This window comes from Lemur catta, chromosome 3 (assembly GCF_020740605.2).
Source record: "Lemur catta isolate mLemCat1 chromosome 3, mLemCat1.pri, whole genome shotgun sequence".
NCBI lineage: Eukaryota > Metazoa > Chordata > Mammalia > Primates > Lemuridae > Lemur > Lemur catta.
Window position 1 is genome coordinate 21,205,260 of NC_059130.1, and position 20,939 is coordinate 21,226,198.

The following is a 20,939-nucleotide window of genomic DNA, read 5'->3' on the forward strand; positions in this document are numbered from 1 at the left end:
AACAGCTTAATTGAGTCAAGGTGAAGGTAAAGAAGCAAACGGGGCCATGCCCTGTACTCACGTTAAGCGTTGCATTTTATACTGTGAGCCAGTGATCCCTTTAGCCAGCAAGTAGTGTGCTGGCACACTGGCTCTTTGAAAGGAATTTTGATTAGCAGCATTTACCAATTTTGTGGCACAAGTCCTCCCAGCATGGCTGATCTCAAGCTATCAGTGGTTCAACATCGGGCTCATAAACTGTCTCTCATGAGCCTGTGTGAGCAGCCTCCAGCAAAGCACTGCCTTAGTTTATGTGTGTGACTCAACGGCCTTCATAGTGAGATGGCAGACGCAGTAAAGAGGAGTACACGGTGGCTGGAAACTAATAACTTCAGGGAGTCAGAATTACATACAGTGCTGACTGGCTCAGGGAAACCTGTTCCCGTGTCTGTGTTTTACCTTTGTGAGAGGCTGAGACTTGGGCTTGGAACTCGTCAAATAATAAGGCAACTTCACTTTGAGTTTTCTTGCTTGTCCTGCAACATCCTGCAGCAATGACTGGGTTGGAACATTCACAGGCACACAACGTTCTGGTTCTGTTAGAGAGAAAGCTGAAGTTATGCCTTCGAAGTGAAGTATCACAAGAATGGAAAAATAAGCACCACATGTACTCGCCATCAAATTGGTACTAACTGAGCAACACTAAGGTGCACACATGGAAGTAATATTCATCGGGGGCCGGTCAGGTGGGAGGGGGCTGGTGGAGGTGGGTAAACCCACAACTGATGGGTGCAGAGAGCACTGTATGGGGGAAGGGCACGCTTGGAGCTCAGGCTTGGGCGAAGCAAAGGCCATATATATAACCAAAATGTTTGTACCCCCATAATATTCTGAAATTAAAAAAAGAATAATATGACATTAGAAAATTAATATTAATAAACTACATTTCACAGATCAAAGGAAAAAAATTATGCCACATGGATATTTTATTCAAAGACATTTGAGATAATACCAGAGTATGTAAAAACATAAACCAGCCTGGAAACTTTTCTTCTTTACTTTTTAAAGAGCTTATTTAAAGAAACAAAGGCTTTCTGTTAATTCTCACTTTACATCTTTACGTTTTACAAAGCGATTTTACATATATAACCTAACATTAGTCCTCACAACAAACCTAGGAGATAGATGGGCAGGGCAGATGATGTTAGCATCAATTTTTTTAACTAAATGAGAAAAATACGTTTCTAAAAAGTCAAGTGGCCTGCCTATGATGAACTGAATTATACCTAGGTTTTCAGGGTTCTTTCCACTAAATCTGCAAAATACAATGAAACATTGACTCTGAAAGATTTCTCACAACTAATGAGTACAAAATCTTAAGAATTTCTTTGCTACTATATTTTTACTACTATAATTATAGTTCTAAACAGCGGTGTAGTAACCGTGGATAAATTCAGCCAGGGCATTAAATCCGCAGATCACTAAATGTGGTAATTTGTTATTTTCTTCGGTTACATGAAGGAGTGGGCAAGTGTAGATAATCCACAGAGCAGCAGCTGTATTTATTTGTTCCAATAGCCAGGAGGTTGAAATAAGAATTATATTTTAGATCACCACATTTAAAAATCGTTTCCTGCATTCAAATCACAAAGAGAAGAAAAGGAAGGGATCCAATATTTGAGTGACCACTATCTGCACTTAGGCACCACACGTTTTCACAAAGAGCGTGTCCTTTAGTTCTCATAAAATTACAGGGCTGTCGCGACTATGCTTGATATGCTCAGCACTCCTCCCATGCCCCGTCTCCACGCACACTCCTACCACACACTTTTGGTGCCACAATATCCCCGGTCCCAGCCATCAGGAGCAAAGCCACGCCAACGAGGGCTCTTCCTGGATATTTCTGCTGAAGTTGATGGTGGTAACCCTATCTTGCGTAGCTAGGTTGTGGATCCGGAAGAATCAGAATCTGAGGTCTCTATGGTCATTATCCCTGCCACATGGAAACAGCCTGTCCTTTGCAGGAGAGGATAAAACCAAAGAGAGACACGTAGGGACGGGGCAAGGTGGAGGCAGGGAGGATGTGGAGACAGGCAGCCACAAATGCACTGCTGGAAGCTGGAGTGCAGGAATCCAAACATCCCCGAGCCAGCACAACAGCCATTTTTCTGTGTTTCGCTCTTGAGCACCAATAAATTTTCATTTTTTTTTTTTGTTCGAGTTTGAGTTTTAGTTCTCACAGTTACAAATTGAAAAGTCCCAGCTATATTGTAGTAGTATCTCTTTTTTTAGTGATGAAGAAATGGAAGTTCCGAGGATTAAATAACTTGGCCAAGAAACTGTGATAAGTGGCAGGGCTGGAATGCGAACCTAAGAGTTCCACAAGGAACACGCCCCTCCACCACCCAGTGAGTCCCAGACCCGTCTGTGCATCACAGGCCCCTGGGTTGCCGCTGGGAAAACAGATTCCCAGGCCACATGCCAGACGAGCCCTGTTCCCTACCAAAACAACCAGAATCTCTGGGAATGGACCTTGGTGATCAGTGTTTTAATGTATTTATTCCCTTTGGTCACCATTCCCTGCACAGGCAAAGATTCTAAAGGCTTTATATATCTTTTTGTTCGTATTCTTACCATACATGTATTATTGTTTTGTGTGAATGCAGTTTATCAGTGTAATACGTTGTAATTAATTGCTCGTACTATTCTTTTTTTTTTTTTTAAGACAGCGTCTTACTCTGTTGCCCGGGCTAGAGTGCAATGGCATCATCACAGCTCACGGCAACCTCAAACTCCTGAGCTCAAGGGATCCTCCTGCCTCAGCCTCAGGCACATGCTACCATGCCTGGCTAATTTTTGTATATTTTTGTATATATTTGACGGGGTCTCGCTATGTTGCCTAGGCTGGTCTTCAACTCCTAGCCTCAAGTGATTTTCCTGCCTCGGCCTCCCAAAGTGCTGGGATTACAGGTGTGAGCCATCATGTGTGGCCTAATTGCTCATGCTAATTCTTAACAGTAAATACTAGTATAAAGTTTATGATGTACCAGGCACTGCTTGAAGTATTTCACTTATATTGATGAACTTAATTCTTCCAACCCAGGGATGTATATACCACTATTTCCCCTTTACAGAAGAAGAAATAGGAAGAGACAGAGGGTTTAAATAATGTGTCCAACAGCACATAGTTAGCACATAAGGAGCCAGGATGTGAACCCAGGTAGAGCCTATACTCTTAGTTCTGTGTATACCATACTGCATCCCCCAAAATAGGTTATTACTCCACTGAGCCTACCCAGGACTTCTCAGGGCTGGGAAGACGGGGGAGGGCGTACTTGAGGGGCTCGGAGCAGTGACTAGACACCAGCTGATACAGAGGTACTTTGACGTTTGAACAACTGGTATGGTCCTGCTAGTGCCTGTCATCTGACTGTTACTGCTGGACCTTCCCTATTACTGTGCTGAGCAGGCTGGATTATTTACTCACGATTATTCACTTCCCCTCTGAGTATGGCTTCCCTGTAGGTAGGATATATTTCTCTGGCCCATTGACTTTGAGCTCAGCCACAGGACTTGCTTTGACAAGAAGTGTGTGTGTGAATGGCAGCGTGCCAGTCTGAGCAGAAGCTGTGAGAGCCAGCGTGTGTTTCCCCTCATCTCTTGAGCTTTGAGTCTCTGTTGTGAGAATGCCTTGCCCCAGTGGGGAACCTGCAGCCTTGGGCCCACATGTGGCCTTCTGGATCCTTGAGTGAGGCCTTTTGACTGAATCCAAATTTTGCAGAGTAAAGCCTTTCAATAAAGGGATTTGTTCTGTGGAGTTTGGATTTGGTTGAGGGGCCGCACTCAGGAATCCGGGGATCTGGAGGGCCACATGTGGCCTTGAGGCTGCAGGTTCCCCACCCCTGCCAGGTGGTGGAAATAGTTAACAATTTCCTCTCCCAGGAAAAACTGCCCTGGTTTGTATCATTTGCTCACTTACAGCCTTTTCTGATTGCTCACCATGGCAGATTCAAGCTATCGAGCTGATGTCACAGGATGTGGAGTTGGAAAGAGATGCCACACTCAGCCCTCAGGGGCTGTGGAGCAAGCCGACTCCAGCGCACCCACCCTGCCGTCTGGGGCAGAGATGCCACAGTGGCTCACAGGCCCACACACTGGCTGTTCTAAGCCACTGAAGGATTTCAGGGCGTTCTCATGCAGTATTATCACAGTGAAAAAAAAAGAAACATTTTATTTTGCAAATCCAAACCTTCTCTGTATTTTACACACAGTACCTTATATTATTGACAAATAAAAACTCTCCGAACTACTTAGGCTAATTCCCTGTTCTTTTCTACCTTTAAGCTTTTGGAGATACTAATTTCATTTTAAATAAAATGCTCTCTTCTATTTCCTACATCTGGAGTGTAGTATAATAAAATACAGAGAAATAGGAGTCTTGAAACTCATTTGCTAGCCCCGGCTCAGTCACAGATTTGCTGTATGATTTTAGATGTCACTTAACTTCTCTAGGTTTCAATTTCCTCAAGTGAAATAAGGGTTGTCTTAGGTGATTCACCTCTTAAATCCTAAAATCTATGAAATTCTATTAATATTTATTCATATTTCTCCCACTGCTTATGTTAACCTCCTTCTACTCTGAACTTCTTTGAACTTTTTATATTAAATTTAATTTGCCATTTATAGTGGGGGTCACATTATTGTCCCTTATCTCAAGTACCTCAGTACCTGGGGGTACAGTAGGTGTCCTTGTTTCAAAACTATTTCTTTTTCTTCTTTCAAAGCTCTGTTCCTTTGAAGCTTGTGCAATGAGACTGTATTAGCTACTACTTCTCCAAGCAGTTGTCTTTTGCCGATCTCTCTCCGTCAATCCCTTCATTCACTGGAGATTTTAACACCTGGGATGGTCTTCTACTTCATCTTTCCTGGTGACATCACCTGGATGATCCATCCAACACCCTGTCCTTTGTGATTCTCAATCACTCAGTTTCTTCGTCTTTTCCTCTTTTCTACCTCAGAAACTCTCATGGTCATATTTTTAACTTTGCCAACACCAGTAATTTTACCACTTTCAAAATCTCAGTTTAAAGCATCCCTTTCTAGATTACCACTTCCTGTTCTTCCAGTTTATTACTCTATCTCATCCACCAGGCAGTTATGTGACCTCACTGAGACCTCTGGCCAATGGACATCGTCACCTTACAGAGTCACTCCCTTCTTGTTTTGCTTTTCTGTTTATATGGAATACATCTGGTGATACAATGATAGCATTCATTCCTTTACAATCAGACAGGAACTCTCATCTTCCCCTTACCTAACCTATCAATCTATCTGCAAATGCATCCACATTCACTCTCCTCTCTCTGTTACTATGGATGAGGTAACCATGTTCATCCAAGGTCAACTCTGCCACTCAGGGTTTTCCCAAGATGCCATGTTCTCTCACCTTTTTTAGGACTTTGCTGTCTTGCAATTAAGTGTCCCTCTTTCCTGCATCAAGTTCTCTCTTACTATGAAATTATTATGATTTGCAAATCAACATGCTCTAGTATGTCTAATCTTTAGAAAAATAGCTCTCCCTTGATTACACATCTCTCTTCATCTGCAATCCCATTTCTGTAGTCTTTTCAGCAGAATCCTTGGGTAAAGCTACGTAGTCTTGCTGCTGCTGTCCCTTTAGCCCTTCTATCCACCACTCACTCACTTGGGCTTTGGTTCTCTTCGTGCCCAGGAACTGTCTTGTCAGAGTCACCAGTGATTTCCGCCTTGCCCAATCCCATGTTTATTCCTTACCTTGCTTGACCTTTCAGGATCATTTGAAACACTTGAAACAGTGATTTCCTGTTCCTGTTTTTCTCCTACCTCACTGGCTGCTTCTTCTTAATTGCCCTTACCAGCTCCTCCTCTGACTTTTGCAGTCTGAAGTTTGCCTTAGGGCAGTGGCTCTCAAAGCATGATCCTGTCTGTGCTAGCACCATCAGCACCACCTACGAACTCCTTACAACGACAAATTCCTGGCCTCACAATGAATTACCTAAGTTAACCTAGGAATCATTCTTGGTTCCTCATTTTTCTCACATCCATATCCGACCAGCCAGCAAGGCCTGTTGGCTCCACTCCTGTGATGTATTTCCGATTAATTTGCATCTCACCACTCCCACCTGAACCACCTCAGTCCTGGGCTTCAACTTTTCCCCACTCCTCCCTTTCCTTGCCACAAGCTGTTATCCTCATAGAGTGGTCTTTTTAAAATATAAATTAGCCATGTAACTATAATACCCTGTTCAAAACTTTCCACTGGTGTTTGAATAAAGCTACGTTTAGGACAAAACTTAAAACTTCCTATAAAGATCTCACCTCTGCCTTCCCTTTAGCCTTACCTTCCTCTACCTTTCCCTTTGCTCATTTTGTACTAGCTGTGTGACTTTTTAATGTTTCTTCCCGTCAATGCCTTCATACTTAACTGTTCTCACTACCTGGAATATTGCTCTCCCTAATCCTTGCGTGGCTACTCCTTGTACTTAGCTCATCTCAAATACTCCTTCATAGAGATGCCTTCTAATCCCCTGATGGAATGTTGCCCAAGTTACTCACCATACATTACGCTGTTTTATTATAGCATTTATTACACTCCGAATTTATCTAAATTATTTGTTTACTTATTGTCTATGTCTGCCCATAGAATGGACAGCTCCATAAGACTTTGGCCTTGTAACTGTTACATTTCCATGCGTAGAACTATGCGTGCCATATAGTGGGTATTGAGTAATTACCCACTGAGTGAATAAACCTGTACTAGAGAAGTTTTTCAGGAAGGCAAATGTCTTGTGTAGGGTAAATCTCTTAATTCACCCATAAATGTGGCAAGATACTTGCTCTATAAGAGATAACTGAGAGCTATCAGTAGATTCCCCTCTCACATTCAGTGTGGAATATCCACACAGGAATCAAGTGGTGGCAAAATTATCTATGTAATCTAAATTATTATGCCTCTGTCTCTCTGTCTTTATCTTTTTTGACCAACCATATTTAGTTTAATTGACTTCAGTGAAATCAGTGTAATGTGACTCCATTGTAATACTATTCCGTATTATTCTATGTTTTAATTTCTGCTAGTCCAATAAGATTATGTGCTGTGTAAGACAGAGACTGTATCTTATGATTTTCTCCAGCACCTGTAGGACCAAGCAAGTACTGGAATAATAGTTAAATCTTAGTCTAAGTACCAAATTCCTGGCTGCTCAAGAAAAGCTATCAGGTGCCTCACCTTCAATGAATCACACAAGCTCTCAGAACCATGAGAATAAAATGAAATGTAATGAAATAAAATAATAAATCTAAGAAAAGTATATGTAATTTCTTCCCTTCAATCTGGGATTTGTAGTCATTCTTGAAATATTTTTTGACATCCTTTGATGTGCTAAGAAGTCTTGCAAAGCTGCATAGCTCCAAGATCCATGATCCTCTAGAATTTTCTGTAATTGCCAGCTGCATCCCCAGCCCCTAGCACCATCTCCCATACTCCAAAAAGACATAATGTTTCGTTTTGAGAAACAATAAGATAGAGCAAAGACTTCCATACCTTTGGTAGATTTTGTTAAATTTTCAGTTTGGTTCTGGCCAGTGAACTCCTTCATATCCACAGAAATCTGTGACTTTGGAAGATTAAGTACAGGTGAAGATTCTTGTTCTGAAATGTTAGATGGTTTGGAATCTAGAAAACCCGAAATGAACATTATAAATCCATATTTTTGACAATGATACAACTACTAATGTTTGTATGCACAAACATTGAACAAGGTGTTTTACAATGAACAAAATGATTTTTCTCCCACCCTCTTTAGAAACAAAATACAAGAGAGCCATTAGGAGGCAGGGATTCTTCAAATTTGATACAGTGTTTTCCATTAACAAACAGGATGGTATGCACCCGCAAAATTCACACTCCTTAAGAGCCAGCTGGTTTTTATGGGCATTATGACCAAATAGAAAAGTTGTCACCTTGTTGTGTTAGGAAGTAGAGGCCAAGTAATTTGTCTCTACTTTTACCTGGTAATGGTAACTGAGATGAGATTTAACAAAAAAAGTTTCCAATCTTAAATCCATTAATTACATAAGAAAATGTAGCTCTTTATTAAAACGTATCTAAGAAAACGCAGCACAAGACAGTCAACTTTCCCTCCATGATTTCTCTCCATCCCATTTACAAGTCATTGTTCCCAGCCTTAATTTCTGCTTTGCAAATTGTCGTAATTAGATGCTTTCATTGGCTGGGTTCATTATAGGCAGCTGAATTTCTGATATTGTATTTGGGTATTTTAACTATTCAGTTAATTAAAGAGAAGCACTAAATTTCATTTCATCCCTAAATTCTTCAGCATGCATCCACTAAGAATGAAGACGTTCTTCTATATATTTACAACATTGTCATATGCAAGGAACTGATAGTAATTTCACAATGGCCTCTAATATATAGTTCCCAATCAAACTTGTGCAGTTTCCCCCACATATTTTTTTTTTTTTTTTGAGACAGAGTCTCGCTTTGTTGCCCGGGCTAGAGTGAGTGCCGTGGCGTCAGCCTAGCTCACAGCAACCTCAAACTCCTGGGCTTAAGCGATCCTCCCGCCTCAGCCTCCTGAGTAGCTGGGACTACAGGCATGCGCCACCATGCCTGGCTAATTTTTTGTATATATATTTTAGTTGGCCAGATAATTTCTTTCTATTTTTAGTAGAGATGGGGTCTCGCTCTTGCTCAGGCTGGTCTCGAACTCCTGACCTCGAGCAATCCACCCGCCTCGGCCTCCCAGAGCTAGGATTACAGGCGTGAGCCACCGCGCCCGGCCCAACCCCCAAATATTTTTTATAGCTATTTTTATTCTCAGTCCAGGATCCAATCAAAGTTTGTTTTGTTTTTAAGTCACCTTAGTCTCTTTTAATCTAGTATAATCACCCTATCTTTTTGTTTTAATGACATTGACTTTTTTGAAGAGACCAGGCCAGTTGTCTTATAGAATGTATACATTCTAGTGGACATTTATCTGGTTGTTTCCTATTGATTAGATTCAGGTTAGGGATTTTTGGCAAGAATTCTATATAGGTACTATGCACTTCATGTTGAGTTACACGAGAGAGTAATGCTAGGTTGTCTCATTATTGGTAGAAGTTTGATTAGTTAGTGAAGGTAGAAAATGCTGTATATCTCCATTGTAAAAACACATTTTCTATTTTATAATTAATAAGTAACATGCGGGATGATATTTTGAGACCATGTGAATATCCTGTTCCCCAACAATCTTTCATTACTCACTTGCTTCTTATATTAGTCAGGTTTTTTAAATGCTTTTAGGTGAATTTTAAGCATATAGGATGAAAACTAAATGTTATTTATTCCTTGGTTTCCTCATATAACTCAGCCAAATTTGTGATAAGCAGGTCACAGCAGGTTATGTCATCAGCTATTACTGAGACAAAAGGGGCTATAAACATAACTATTATGTTCTAAGAGGCCACTGTTAGGTATTATTCAGTTAAGAACATTTAACAGGAATAAGAGCTACACTACGGTATTACCTGGATGAAGATCATATTTATTTTCAACTGTTGTTTTGTTTGCTTCTTCATCTTTCTTTGTAAAAGGAGGCAGTTTTTTTGAAACGCTGGCCAGATAATTAGACTTAAAGGAAAAACCAAAAGAGTTATTTTAGACTTCCATGTGGCTACAAGTCAACTCTCACAAATATAAGTTGATGAGCAATGATGAAAGCATATTTTTTAAGGCCTTGAAAATAAAGTTTACAAACCAAAAGTTCTTCAAGAGACTGATATAACTCAATTCTCGCTTTTGTTAATTAGTTGTAATTGCCAGTAATTTCTTCTTAGGCAGCCTCTGGTTAGTAATAGCACCTGGAATTTTTGTAGAAATGCAGGGAGTTCTGAACCCATGAAAATATTCACTTTGTTTCTGGGTTTCAATGAACTCACAGCCAGTGACGGGAAGGTCGGGGCTGTGGTCCTAAGGATAGGCTCACATAGAGGAGGGAAAGAGCATTCTTCCTCTGTGGACTTGCAAGAACTCACAGTTTCTTAGTGCTATCTCAGTAGCTGATGGGTGAGGAAATTGTAATGGAATAAAAACTTCAAAATGGGGTTTATCAGAGGCTAATCATAGATACGAAGGATTCAACTCAAAAAAGGGATTAAAATAGATGAGAGAGGGTAATTAATAGTGAGATTACAAGGCAGGGAGTGGGAATGATAGTAATGTATCAGCAGAGAACTTCTACTTAGGTACAAGACCAGAAATTAGTCTTCCCTATCACATGCTTGTGAGAATATGGATTTGAAGGATATAGATGATTAGTCAGTCAGGTCAATGCAAGAAAGAATTAAACAACATCAAGAAAGAGAGATTACATAATAACATATGTAATATATCAATTTTTACAAAGAATCTTTTAAATTATTGTTAATTATATTCAATTACCTGAGACTGATATACCTTGCTCAATTCAGATTTGAAATAGGGTGGTATTACACGGTTTCTAATATCCATTAGGCAATTTTGTGTTATCTCAATTTCCTTCCTGGTTGATATTGCCATAATGATGCAAAAGAAGACATAGAACATTTAAAAATTTTATTTGCTTGTGCTTTAGCTCTAAATTCCACAGAAAATTAATGTGATCACTAACAGTAAAACTGGTAAGAATTAACTTGTTAGATTTTTTTTTTTTGTCAACTTATTTTGGTCAATTTTCTGCTTCTTTTAGAATCAGTCACATTTCCTACTTCAAAAATCAAACTCTCATTTAAGATGGGAAATAATGATACCATGTGTTAGTTTGATTTTATGGTTTATCTCAAAATGCTAAAAACTATATAGCTCTATAATGGCTAAACATTTTGAGGTTTTTTTTTTATTCTCTGAGGTTTAAATGACAGCTGGAGTCTACTTGTTTCCATAATTTTAGTAGCAGTAGTAACAAAAAAAAAAAAAAAAAAAAAAAAAAAAAAACCAACCCAGAAACCAAAACCAAAAACCTAAGGGATGATGTATGAATAATGTGGTCAGTGGTTACAAAGTAAAATAAAAGCAATCATGATAATCCTGCTAGTTGCCTTTCTATACCAGAACCCCTATACTGGGGAGGCAATATATAGAGAAGGCCAAAGAAATGGAAACTGTAGTCATTGGGTAAGAATCCAAGAAAAGAGGGCTGACTCAGCTGGGAGGCTTTCCTTTCATCCTTGCCTCATCCCTTTCCTACTTCCTGAAATATGAATGTAATGGTTGGAGCTGCAGCAATCATTTTGCAACCATGAAGTAAACTTGAGGATGGCAATCACATGCTATGAATGATGGAACAGATAAAAAAAAGGAATCTGAGTTCAGATGATGTTGTGGTGCTGCCTACCATGATTTGCCCGTCTCTAACTTCCTTTACATTAGGAAAAATAAGCCCCTTTCTTAAAAAAGCACTGATTTGGGGATTTTCTGTTAAATGTAGCTGAACTTAATCCTCCCTGAAATAGTTTTCTCTTTCAAGTGCTTATTACATGCCAGGAGCCTTGCAAAGTATTTTACATTTAATCTTACAATAACTCTATATGTTACTATTATTATCCCTGTTTTACAGGTCAAAAAAATCAAAAGTATAGAGAGATTAAGTACCCTACTTCAAATCACATAACCAATAAGGGGTGGAGACTAAATTAAAACCCAGGTTGCTTGCCTCCAAGCCCATGATCTTGACAACTGCACATGCTAGTCAGCTGTCAGTCACCCAATGTGAGAACTAAAAGAGGTCTTAGATATTTGGCAGTCCAATCATCTTCACATTTTATAGATAAGCCAACTGAATTCCTGAAGTAAATGTTACTGAAGTGAAACAAGCAGCCAGAATCATATAGTCTGTAAGTAATCAAACTGTAATAGACTTTGGATATGTGACCAATGCTCTTATATTAGATGAACTGTCTGGAAAAACCAGACAGGCATAATCAAAATATCACCTTATTAAATAACTTTCATTTCCCATTAAAAATGTCTTCTATCTACTACCTCACTGAATTCATTCATCAATCTATGGCAGTCTGGCTACTGTCCACCGCTCTCTTAAAACTATTCTCACAAAAGAAATTAATCAACCTTCTAACTGATAAACCCAAATTCCTTTTCATTCCCATTTCTGATTCTTCCTTAGCATCTGACATTTGGTGACCAGCTTCTATTTTCTTAAAATTTTCCTTCCTTACCCAATCCATTTTCCACATTGCCAACACTTTTTCTGTGACACACATTTAATTGTGTGTTTTCTTTTCTTTTCTTTTCTTTTTTTTTTTTTTGAGACAGAGTCTCGCTTTGTTGCCCAGGCTAGAGTGAGTGCTGTGGCGTCAGCCTAGCTCACAGCAACCTCAATCTCCTGGGCTTAAGCAATCCTACTGCCTCAGCCTCCCGAGTAGCTGGGACTACAGGCATGTGCCACCATGCCTGGCTAATTTTTTTTTTTGTATATATATTTTTAGTTGGCCAGATAATTTCTTTCTATTTTTAGTAGAGATGGGGTCTCCCTCTTGCTCAGGCTGGTTGTGTGTTTTATTTTCTTCTTTAAAAAATTCTCACTGTCTTTCTATTATCTACCTATAAGTTAAAATTTGAAATTGTTAATGTTATAAACTTTAAAATTTTTAATAGATAACATACGCATGTGTACAAATTCCAAAGGCATTCAAGAGTACATAATAAAAAGGAAGTCTCATCAATAAATGTGATTCACCACATACACAAAAACAAAAACAATGACCATATGATTATCTTACTAGATGCAGAAAAAGCATTCGAAAAATTCCAGCACCCTTTCGTGATAAAAATCCTCAATAAACTAGGCATAGAAAGAGCATATCTCAGAATTATAAAAGCTATATCTGACAAACCCACAGTCAACATCATACTGAATGGAGAGAAGATGAAGCATTCCCCCTAAGAGCTGGAACAAGACAAGCATGCTCACTGTCACCACTCCTATTCAACATAGTGCTAGAAGTCCTAGCCAGGGCAATCAGGCAAGAGAATATTAAGGGTATCCAAATCAGAAAAGAGGAGGTCAAACTATCACTCTTCACTGATGATATAATCTTATATATGTTAATAGAAAACCCCAAAGGCTCCATCAAGAGTCTCCTGGAATTGATAAATAAATTCAGCAAAGTCTCAAGATACAAAATCAGTGTACATAAATCAGTACTATTTTTATATACTAATAACAGTCAAGGCAAGAGTCAAATCAAAGACTGAATACCATTCACAATAGCTAAAAAGAAAATAAAATACCTATGAATATACTTAACCAAGGAGGTGAAAGATCTCTACAAGGAGAACTATGAAACTCTGAGGAAAGAAATTACAGAAGATAAAAACAAATGTAAAAAACATATCATGCTCAAGGATAGGTAGAATCAACATTGTTAAAATGTACAAACTACCCAAAGTGATTTACAAATTGAATGTAATTCCCATCAAGTTACCAAAGTCATACTTCATAGATCCAGAAAAAGTGATTCCACACTTCATTTGAAACCAGAGAAGAGCCCAAATAGCCAAAGCAATCTTAAGCAAAAAGAACAAATCTGGAGGCATCACATTACCAGACTTCAAACTATACTACAAGGCTATAGTAATAAAACAGCATGGTATTAGTACAAAAATAGAGACATAGACCAATGGAACAGAACAGAGAACCCAGACATAAAACCATCTATCTACAACCAACTGATCTGGACAAAGAAGACAAGAATGTACATTGGGGAAAAGAAGCCTCATTCAATAAACGGTGCTGGGAAAATTGGATAGCCACATGCAGAAGAATGAGACAGGACCCCTACCTCTCACCACTCACAAAAATTAATTCAAGATGGACAAAAGACTTAGATCTAAGCATGAAACCATAAGAATTTTAGAGGAAAATGTAGGAAAAACTCTTCTACATATTGGCCTAGGCAAAGAATTTATGAAGACCCCAATGGCAATCATGGCAACAATGAAAATTAACATGGGATTTTATTAAACTAAAAAGCTTCTGCACAGCTAAGGAAACAATCAACAGAGGAAACAGATAACCTACAGAATGGGAGAAAATATTTGCAAACTATGCATCTGATAAAGGGTTAATAACCAGAATTTACAAAGAACTCAAGCAAATCAGCAAGAAAAAAATAAACAAGCTTATTAAAAAGTGGGCAAAAGATATGAACAGATGCTTCTCAAAAGAAGACAGTCAAATGGCCAATAAACATATGAAAAATGTTCAACATCACTAATCATCAGGGAAATGCAAATTAAAACCACAATGAGATATCACCTTATCCCAGTTACAACGGCTTTTACTAAAAAGTCCAAAAACAATAGATGCTGATGTGGATAGAGAGACAAAGGAATGCTTATACACTGCTGGTAGGACTGAAAATTAGTACAACCTCTATGAAAAACAGTATGGAGATTCCTCAAATAACTAAAGTAGACCTACCATTGGATCTAGCAATTCCACTACTGGGTATTTACTCAAAGGAAAAGAAATTATTCCGTCACAAAGATACCTGCATTCAAATTTTATTGCAGCACAATTCACAATTACCAAGATGTGCAATCAACCTAAGTGCCCATCAGTTCATGAGTGGATTAATAGATTATGGTATATGTACACCATGGAGTGAGTACTACTCAGCCATAAAAAGATGAGTTAATATCTTTTTCAACAATTTGGATGGAACTGGAGACCATTATCCTAAGCAAAGTATCACAAAAATGGAAAAATGAACACCACATGTACTCACTATTAAGTTGGAACTAACCAGTGAACACACAAGTGCACAGAGGGAAATAAAACTCCATGGAAATCAACCAGGGGGGAGGGACATGGGGGGAACAAACCAACCTAATTGGTACGATGAACAGTATTTGGGTAATAGGTATACCTATAGCCAGGACTCAAGCATTACAAAAATGATCCATATAAACTAAAACATTTGTACCCCCTTAATATTTTGAAATATGATAAAGAAATGGAAGTCTCCATCTGACCGTGCCCTTGACCTCTCAGTCTCCTTCCCCACAGACAATCACTGTTGCTAGTCTCTTAGATATGCTTTTAGGGATATTTTATGAGACTGATGGGGTTCAGAATATGCTACCTCAAAAGATGGAACCTTGGCATATTGAATATTTTAAGCTGAAGAATTGGAGAAACAGCATATGCAGAAAGATATCTCTGATTTTTCCACCACCCTTCTTCCCTGAAGCAGGTCATAAAACCCAAGAGGGATTTTCTGATCTTCCCCTGAAGCAGGTGATAAGACCCTCATGTGAGAAGTGCTCTTCCTATACCTAGAGAAAAGGAGCATTCTCATCTCTGAAGACACAGGGACACAGAGAAGAATCTGAACAAACAGGCCTTGCTGTACTTCTCCCAGTTTAGTACTACTAAACCATATTCCTTTTGTCCTATTATATTTCTCCATGACTCTCCATTCTTCATCAAACCTAGCATAAAAATAGTCAAATTCAACCATTTTTTGAGTCTTCATTTCCTTATGAAGTCTCCTATGTCACATAAAACTTGATAGCTTTCCTCCCCTGCAGACAGTATATCCCTTCTAGTTTGACCTTTTACTTGGGAGGTGACCCACGAGACTTAAAGTTTTATCCCACCACTTCCCTAATCCATCTCACAAGATAACCCTGACATTTTTATGAAGAAGCATAAATCCTGGAGTCCTTTTGAAGAAGAGCTATGCAAATGTGTATGACAGTATCACTTGTACTACTACATACTCAACAAACATATCTGGCTTCCTTTCTTTATGGTAAGAGAGCTGGAGTCAAAATCCCCAGCTAGGACTGAAAAGAAACCAAAGCATACAATGCTTAGAGCACGTTCCTCATGTGAATTGTAAGAATCCTTGAAAATTTATGACCATGTTCTGCATTAAGTTCCAGAATATTTATTAGTATATTGGAATTACCAGAAGTACAGAGAGGACATCGAGAGCTTCCTTGCTTAGGAGAGGAAGACGACCTATTTAATGGTCAAATGGGTTTCCACAAGAGATAGTGACATCATCACACAGAAGCTGAATGACCATGTGGCATAAATATTGTAGAAGAGAGTCAAATAACAGCTGAGAGCTTAGGTGGTAGGACCTTTCAGCCTATTCCACTCTAAGATTCTATGACCATGGGCCTTTTCACATGCTTATGTATATTTCAGGGTAGAATTACCTCTTTTGGTCTATCTTTTCTTTCCAGCGCTTTGAAGATTCTGTGTGCCTATGAGAAAGAATTGAAAGTATGATGAAAAGGGGAAATGATCTCAGCTAACAAACAATAAAAGTAAAACAACACTGTATGATGGAATATTAACAGTATAGGAGATGAAGGGCTGTGAATTCATTGATATTGGCACCCAAAGTTATGATACCTGCATCTCCCTATTTCCTCAATCACTGTATGCCTAATACTAATTAGAATATATTATTGAATTAGCTTACCTCCATTTCTTTTCAAATAAATCTTTACCAAATGTGTTTGGTGGAACTTTTGGAGTAGTAGCCAAAGATTGCTTGAATAAATCAGTGAGGTGGGCTGCAACTTTAAAAATAGATGCATTTAACTTTTATCCCCACTTCTTTATAGAACGACACAAAATAAATACCTGATTATTCGTTTGAGATGATTTTTAAGAGCTATATTTAATCTGTCAAGTGTTTATTAAGGATTTTCATGACCAAGTTCTAATACAATAGCAAATTAGACCACTTTTATAAAATGTCCTACTAGAAAACACATAACATTTACAATCAAAATGTAAAATGCAGTTACACCTCATTTACCTCACTTATTATTAGGGGAAACAGTTTTCCACTTAATTGAATTTCTTCATATTTGAAACAGTAAATCTTAAAACAAATTAACTGTCATATTAAAATTATTTTTCTAAATATTTACCTGCTTCATGAATCTAAGGACATGAATATAAGACAACGATTGTTTGATAATTTGGGCAGTGATTCTCAGAGTTTATTCACAGAACATGGTCTCAGTGGGATGCCAACAAAAGATTGAAAAAAGAAAAACACTTCCATGTTCCATTGTTATATGCTTGGGAAATGCTGATTTATATAAGGTAAAATATATTTCACTACTGTAGGACTTTTCTACTTCCTTAATTAGTTAATATACATTGTGATTCTAAAAGAGTAAGTCAATATGTAGCATTAGCCAAACTTATTTTAGTAAAATACTCTTTTTCAATGGAACTTTGTCATAGACTAGTGTTTTAGGAAATACTTTGGGGAAATGTTGACTTAGGATCACCATTACTCATGTCAGGAACTATGGAAGAGGCTATTCACCTCTTGGATCTGTTTGTTTAAAATATATATTTAGTTTGTCTTTCACTACTGGGCAGCTGCTGTGCTTACCTCTGTTGTACCTGTTCCCTTGTGCCAAAGGTTACAAATTCAAATGCTGTAGGGTAGGATTGCCAGATAAAGTATAGGGCACCCAGTTAAATTTGAACTTCAGCTAGAACATTTTCTAGTATAAGTATGTCCCAGGCTATATTTGGGACATACTTTGTTTTAGTTTGTTTAGTGTTGTTAAAAAGGAATACCTGAGGCTGAGTAATTTATAAAGAAAAGAAGTTTATTTGGCTTATGGTTCTGTAGGCTGTATAAGAAGTGTGGTGCTAGTGTCTACCTCTGGGGAGGGCTTCAGGCTGCTTCCACCCATGGCGGAAGGTGAAGTGGAGCCGCTGTGTACAGATTACATGGTGAGAGAGGAAGCAATGGTGGGGGCAGGGTGGGGAGAGTAGCTAGGCTCTTCGTATCAACCAGCTCTTGCAGGAACTAAAAAAGCCAAAACTCACTCACTACCTCCAGGAAGGTACCAAGCCACTCCTGAGGGATCCACCCAAATACTTCCTCATTAGGCTCCATCTGCAACACTGGGGATCAAATTTCGGCATGAGATTCAGAGTGGTCAAACATCCATGCTGTTTATCTAAAATTCAAATTTAACCGAGACTCCTATATTTTTATTCACTAAATCTGACAACCGTACCACAGGAGCTGCCCAGGCAAAAGAGTGACAAGAGTGTGAGGACAGAGAGACATCGGGGGTTGTGATGGGTTCTTCTGTGATAGTCATTCTAAAGGGACAGCTGCTAATTACCTTCAGCCAAATGCTACTGTGTGGTAAAGTGACGTTTCAAGAGAAGAAAAATCTAGACAAACAGCAACAAAAACAACTATATGAGCAAACATTGTGGAGGATACACAAAACACATCTGTGGGCTGAATGAAGCCCTGGTTGCCAGTTTATGACCTTTGCCATATGGCAAATAACATAAAAAAAAAAAAAAACCACCAAATTCCATACTGCACATTTTTTTGTGAACTATGAAACCACATAACCCTGTTTGTTAGGACTGTGTATATACCAAATAAATACTATTTGAATGAGGTCTAAGAGTAAACTGCTTGTGCTACACATAGTATAAGTCAATGCAAGGTTTTTGGTGCTAACTTTGTAGTTGCTCAAAGTTCTGTGTGTGTGTGTGTGTGTGTGTGTGTGTGTGTGTTGCGGGGTGGGGGTTGTTTGTTGGTTGACTGTTTCCTTCCTACATCTTAGCTATGCTCTAAATAGTTGAGGTTAACATAAAAGTCAAATGTCAATGTTTTTCATTCAACAGATAAAAGTTCAAGATGAATTCGAGGCAATCACGGTTTTCAAGGATCTCACAACTCAGGCAGAATAATACAGGCAGAATAAACCATTACAACACAACATGGCCAGTACAAGAACAGAGTAACAGAACTTGTGCTTTGTTATCAGATAAGAGAATGACTAATAAGTGTATTTAAGATCATTCCTTTGAAATTTGTAAATATATTACAGAAAAATATTAAATGCTAATTACCTTCAGTAACATGACTTTTTGTGGTTTCCTCCATTTTAGGGAAAGACTGAAATGAAGAGAGAATTACTTAATGATGATGATTATATTATATATAAAACTCAGTTTGTTTAGAAGCATTCTTTATATGTTCAAATTGCTCTTTTGCAAGGACTACTATAAAATGAAATCGTTTTTTAATACCAATATAAAATTTGATTTTTAAGTCATTCCTTTCACCTAACAAATTTCTAAAAATGGAAATCATTTTAAGTTGTAGAAATTCCTCTTCTTCTTCCTATTTCATTCATTAACTTACTCAGCATTTCAGTGAATATCAATCTCTTCTGAAGACAAGAAAAATTTTTCTTTAAGGGCCTTCAGAATTATTTTTGATCAAAGGAAGCACCTAAAAGGTATTAATATTTAGAAAATTCAATATATAAAGAAACAGATTTCCACAGATATTAAAAAGTATGAGGAGGAAGCAAATGCTTTGAAGAAGTGGCAGAAACAGCTATTCCTTATGATATTTTGTCTTGAAGTATTGAAACAATAGGAACAACATTGATACAGAAAACATTTTCTCACCATAACCAGCTTGAGGAGATCAGCAGCATTGCCCCTCTCCTTCTTCGTTCTGGAATCTTTAACTGTCATTTCCTGTAGCTCATCTTCTTTCTTTAGAATATGGTTTATATAATCCTAGATCCCAGCAGAATAAAATAAATCGATTAAAACAGGCAAAAAGGTAGAAAGAGACACCAAAATAGTCAGCATCAACTTGAAATATTACAAAAAGATTAAGAATATCTAAATTCACAATGCTCAACAATGAACTAGTCAAGCAATCTGGAAAGCCTTATCCTTAATATGCAAAGGCCTGAAAAATCTGAAAGCAAACCTTTAGGGGCCCTAGGATAGAACTTGGAGAGGCCCTGCTGCTAACTCTGTGCTTCAGTGTCCTCATTAATAAAACGGACAGAGTTGGGTTATATGATTTCTAGGATCCTTTGAGGTATAGTCTTTATGATTTTTATCTGTGAATGGAATTTGCCTAGCCCATGCCTTTGCTTCCAAGAGAAATATGCTTAATTTTTTCCCTAAGTATTTGATCCACTTTCATAAATAATGATCCCCTGCTCTATGCCAGGTGCTGGGTATATAGCCATAAACAAAATACATATAATCCCTGTTCTAAGGGAGTTAACAAACCAGAGTGAGACATTATAGATATGATCACACAATTAACAATATATTTATAAATTCTTAGACTACTTCCAAAGCCAACAATCCTTTTCATCTATGGACAAGTGTTAGGTTAATGTGTGATTCTATCTTTTTCTAGCAGTCACTAGACCAGTTTTCTATATAGTGAGAAAGATGGAGGACTCCATATAACAATCACATATGAAAGTTTCTTACATTATCAATGTCTTTGGGGACTCTTTAATTTCTGTACCTTTATGCCTGTGCATATGCTGAAAAAATTTCTATACCTTATGGGAACCATTAAGTATTTTCTACCTCTCAATTTTCTGCTCTCTGGAAGATGGACAATGTTGTGCTACAGTAAATAAATACTGGCAGAATTACACAATTTCAAGTTTCTCAGAAACCTAAGAGCAATGATTGACCTGCTCCTGATGCTTTTGGGTCATGTTACCTGGATTCTATTACCTTAAGGGAAACCTGCAGCCTCAGTTTCACCTCATCCTTTATGACCTTGTGCTGAATGAACTGGCGCATCTGTAGCACCTTGGGGCCCTTGAGTATAGGTGCTGGGGCACTCATTAGCTGCTTGGACCCAATGCAAAGGCCCTTCCAAACCTGACTGCCAAATGGAGGTCCTGGAGTTTTTTTCTGTTAACAAAACAAAGCAAAAGTACCACCAAAGAAATAAGAATGTTTTATTTATTTTTTTTTTTACTCAATACTTATTATGTGGATATAGCTATATCAGGATGCACCTGTTAGGGATACAATGGTGAAAAAAAAAAGATCCTTAAC

At 38.1% G+C, this 20,939-nt stretch overlaps 1 protein-coding gene across 1 annotated transcript in view; it reads right to left on the minus strand.

Annotated features, from left to right (window-relative positions):
- Window positions 1-20,939, minus strand: part of SPAG17 (sperm associated antigen 17) — a 238,307-nt gene that overhangs the window by 21,111 nt on the left and 196,257 nt on the right. The window contains exons 36-44 of the mRNA XM_045546928.1: window positions 20,610-20,792; window positions 19,521-19,634; window positions 18,954-18,999; window positions 16,522-16,621; window positions 16,253-16,300; window positions 10,463-10,562; window positions 9,550-9,652; window positions 7,562-7,693; window positions 439-575 (exon numbers count right to left, since the gene is read on the minus strand). Coding sequence (XP_045402884.1) covers window positions 439-575; window positions 7,562-7,693; window positions 9,550-9,652; window positions 10,463-10,562; window positions 16,253-16,300; window positions 16,522-16,621; window positions 18,954-18,999; window positions 19,521-19,634; window positions 20,610-20,792 — 963 coding nt within the window. The remainder of the gene's footprint in view (window positions 1-438; window positions 576-7,561; window positions 7,694-9,549; window positions 9,653-10,462; window positions 10,563-16,252; window positions 16,301-16,521; window positions 16,622-18,953; window positions 19,000-19,520; window positions 19,635-20,609; window positions 20,793-20,939) is intronic.